Source organism: Lytechinus pictus, unplaced genomic scaffold (assembly GCF_037042905.1).
Source record: "Lytechinus pictus isolate F3 Inbred unplaced genomic scaffold, Lp3.0 scaffold_260, whole genome shotgun sequence".
Lineage (NCBI taxonomy): Eukaryota > Metazoa > Echinodermata > Echinoidea > Temnopleuroida > Toxopneustidae > Lytechinus > Lytechinus pictus.
The window spans coordinates 27,501-31,443 of NW_026974380.1; the positions used below are offsets into that span (position 1 = coordinate 27,501).

At 62.7% G+C, this 3,943-nt stretch overlaps 1 protein-coding gene across 1 annotated transcript; it reads left to right on the forward strand.

The window, feature by feature from the left end:
* Window positions 1-414: 414 nt before the first annotated feature.
* LOC135159500 (collagen alpha-1(I) chain-like) lies at window positions 415-1,146 on the forward strand. The gene has a single exon (XM_064115579.1). The coding sequence runs from the start codon at window positions 415-417 to the stop codon at window positions 1,144-1,146; it is 732 nt and encodes a 243-aa protein (XP_063971649.1).
* Window positions 1,147-3,943: the final 2,797 nt, after the last annotated feature.

Here is a 3,943-nt window from a genome sequence, read left to right on the forward strand (position 1 = left end):
AGAAACACCCCTTCCCTATATATGTCTCCGGAGACCAAACACCCCTCCCCCAAAACACCCCTTATAACACGCGAGTCAATACGAATTTTACCCCGAATCCAGGCTGACACCGGACGAGAAGGCGTCGCAGCAGCGGAAGCCCGGCCCGGCGGCGGGTGGCCCGGCCGGCCGTGGGCGAACCCCGGACGCCGCGTCCGATGGTGCCCACCCCGGGGACCCTGCTTCCCTCGAAGACCCCGTCTCCGCTGGAAAAAATCCGGTCAGCGGGCCCCCCGGCTCCTTCCCCGCCGTGTCCAGCCGCCCGGTCGAGGAGGGTGCCGCTGCCGGCCCGACCCGCCCGTGGAAAATCGAAGCACGGGCCCTGGCCGCCCCGGCACCCGGCCCACCCCGGGCAAACCCCGGACGCCGCGTCCGATGGTGCCCATCCCGGGGACGCTGCATCCCCGGGTGACCCCGTCTCCGCTGGAAAAAATCCGCCCAGCGGGCCCCCTGCTCCTTCCCCGCCGAGCCCAGCCGCCCGGTCGAGGTGGGTGCCGCTGCCGGCCCGACCCGCCCGTGGAAAATCGAAGGCCGGGCCCCTGGCCGCCCCGGCACCCGGCCCACCCCGGGCAAACCCCGGACGCCGCGTCCGATGGTACCCACCCCGGGGACCCTGCGTCCCCGCTTGACCCCCTGGCAGCAGGACGAAAGACCCCTCCCGATAAACACCGCTTACAACACGCAAGTCAATGCGAAATTCACACCGAGGGCGACACCGGACGACCCGACGGCGCAGCGGCGGAGGGCTCGGGCCGCCCTGGGCAAACCGAGGACGGCGAATCCGATGGTGCCCACCGCGGGGAGCCTGCGCCCTCGGACGACCCCGTTCTCGCGGGAAACAGTCCGGCGAGCGGACCCCCGGCCCCTTCCCCCGCTGTCGGCCGATCCGACGGTCAGAATCTCCTGCCGACTCCTGGCTGGGTGAGCGGGGGTGTCGGCTCGGCATGCGGGGCGCTGTCGGCCCGCTGCGTCGAGATCTGCCGGTCGGAATCGTCTGCCGACGCCCGGGTGGGTGAGCGGGAGGGTCGGCTCGGCATGCGGGGCGCTGTCGGCCCGCTGCGTCGAGATCTGCCCGTCACAATCTCCCGCCATCTCCTGCGTGGGTGAGCGGGAGGGGTCGGCCCGGCATGCGGGGCGCTCTCGGCCCGCTGCGTCGAGTTCTGCCGGTCGGAATCTCCGGTGAGCAGCCAGAAGTGTTCACATACATTACAAAAAGGTACTGTGCTGCCTCCAAAGAGGTTTAAAATGCATGTGTGTTGTTTGCATTTCATCGCAGTTTGAAAATTTCCTTCCCATGATAATAGCATGAAGTATTAGCATGTTGAATCCCAAAAGAATTGAATTAGAGGTGTGTAATCAAAGTTTCATTGAAGGCAGTTCAGTATTTCAAAAAAAATCATTTCAGAATCAAGCATGAAGTAATGACACACTTTCCGAAAAACTACTGTATTGTGTCCAAAAAGATTTTAATCACACGTTGCAATCAATGGTACCTTTTTTAACAAAAAAAAAAAATAGTTACTGTATTACCACCAAAGAAAAATGTTCTAAGATGTGTCCACCCATCGCGTACAATTACAAATTTCATTCAAATAATCTGCATGTAGTATAATTCACATATCAGCTCCAAAAATCACTGCATTCCCCCTGTATTGTCTTATCAGCATTTCAGTATAGTGTAACAATTTCATTCGAACAGGAAGGGCATGACGTATTACCACATAAAATCCTGGCTGGCCTGGCCATCCTGTCGAAATAAAAATGAAATTATAAAATTTAACAAAAAAAAGCCCCCGGCAGACAGAGTCCAATTCCATGGATCTGCCTCCGGGGGCCTGTCGGCATGCTGTTCGGATGTCTCCCGCTCTCAGGCCTCGGACAACTCTTGATTGCAAGAGCGACGCCCTGGCCTCGACGCACGGAGGACTGGCGGCCTGGACATCCTGTCGAAATAAGAATAAAGATAAAGTTTTTATTTCAGAAAAAAAGAAAAGCCCCCGGCAGACACAGCCCAATTCCATGGACCTGCCTCCGGGGCCCTGGCCGACTGGTGTTGGGCTGTGTCCCGCTCACGAGCCCCTGCCGAACCTCGGAGATCAAGAGCGGGTGCCTGGCCTCGACCTACGGGGCCCTGTTGGACTGGTGTTGGGCTGGCTGTCGCTCAGGAGCCCCTGCCCACCTCGGAGAGGAAGAGCAGGTGCCTAACCTCGACGTACGGGGGGCTAGTGGACTGGAGGTGAGCTGTGTCCGGCTCAAGAGCCGCTGCCCACCTCGGAGTTGAAGAGCGGGTGCCTAACCTCGAAGTACGGGGCCCTGTCGGACTGGAGGTGGGCTGGCTGTCGCTCAGGAGCCCCTGCCCACCTCGGAGAGGAAGAGCGGGTGCCTAACCTCGACGTACGGGGGGCTAGTGGACTGGAGGTGAGCTGTGTCCGGCTCAAGAGCCGCTGCCCACCTCGGAGTTGAAGAGCGGGTGCCTAACCTCGAAGTACGGGGCCCTGTCGGACTGGAGGTGGGCTGGCTGTCGCTCAGGAGCCCCTGAAAACGTCGGAGTGGAAGGGCGAGTGCCTGGCCTCGACGTACGGGGGGCTGGCCGACTGGAGGTGGGCTGGCTGTCGCTCAAGAGACCCTGACCACCTCGGAGTTGAAGAGCGGGTGCCTAACCTCGAAGTACGGGGCCCTGCCGGACTGGAGGTGGGCTGGCCTTCGCCCAGGAGCCCCTGCCCACCTCGGAGAGGAAGAGCGGGTGCCTAACCTCCAAGTACGGGGGGGCTGCCGGACTGCTGTTGGCCTGGCTGTCGCTCAGGAGCCGCTGCCGAACTCGGAGTGGAAGAGCGAGTGCCTGGCCTCGACGTACGGGGCCCTGGCCGTCTGGAGTTGGCCAGGGTGTCGATGCCGAGTCGGAGAGGTAGAGCGAGTGCCTGGCCTCGACCTACTGGGGCCTGGCCGTCGCTCAACAGCCCTGCCGACGTCGGAGAAGTAGTGCGAGTGACTGGCTTCGACGTACGGGGGGCTAGCGGACTGGAGGTGGGCTGGCTGTCGCCCAGGAGCCCCTGCCCACCTCGGAGAGGAAGAGCGGGTGCCCAACCTCGACGTACGGGGGGCTAGTGGACTGGTGTTGGGCTGGGTGTCGCTCACGAGCCCCTGAAAACGCCGGAGTGGAAGGGCTAGTGCCTAACCTCGACGTACGGGGCCCTGGCCGACTGGAGGGGGGGCTGGCTGTCGCTCAAGAGCCGCTGCCGACGTCGGAGAAGTAGTTTCGAGTGACTGGCTTCGACGTACGGGGGGGCTAGTGGACTGGAGTTGGGCTGGCTGTCGCCCAGGAGCCCCTGCCCACCTCGGAGAGGAAGAGCGGGTGCCCAACCTCGACGTACGGGGGGCTAGTGGACTGGTGTTGGGCTGGCTGTCGCCCAGGAGCCCCTGCCCACCTCGGAGAGGAAGAGCGGGTGCCCAACCTCGACGTACGGGGGGCTAGTGGACTGGTGTTGGGCTGGGTGTCGCTCACGAGCCCCTGAAAACGCCGGAGTGGAAGGGCTAGTGCCTAACCTCGACGTACGGGGCCCTGGCCGACTGGAGGTGGGCTGGCTGTCGCTCAAGAGCCGCTGCCGACGTCGGAGAAGTAGTTCGAGTGACTGGCTTCGACGTACGGGGGGCTAGTGGACTGGAGGTGAGCTGGCTGTCGCTCAGGAGCCCCTGCCGACGTCGGAGAAGTAGTTCGAGTGACTGGCTTCGACGTACGGGGGGGCTAGCGGACTGGTGTTGGGCTGGCTGTCGCTCAGGAGCCCCTGCCCACCTCGGAGAGGAAGAGCGGGTGCCCAACCTCGACGTACGGGGGGCTAGTGGACTGGTGTTGGGCTGGCTGTCGCTCAGGAGCCCCTGAAAACGTCGGAGAAGTAGTGCGAGTGCA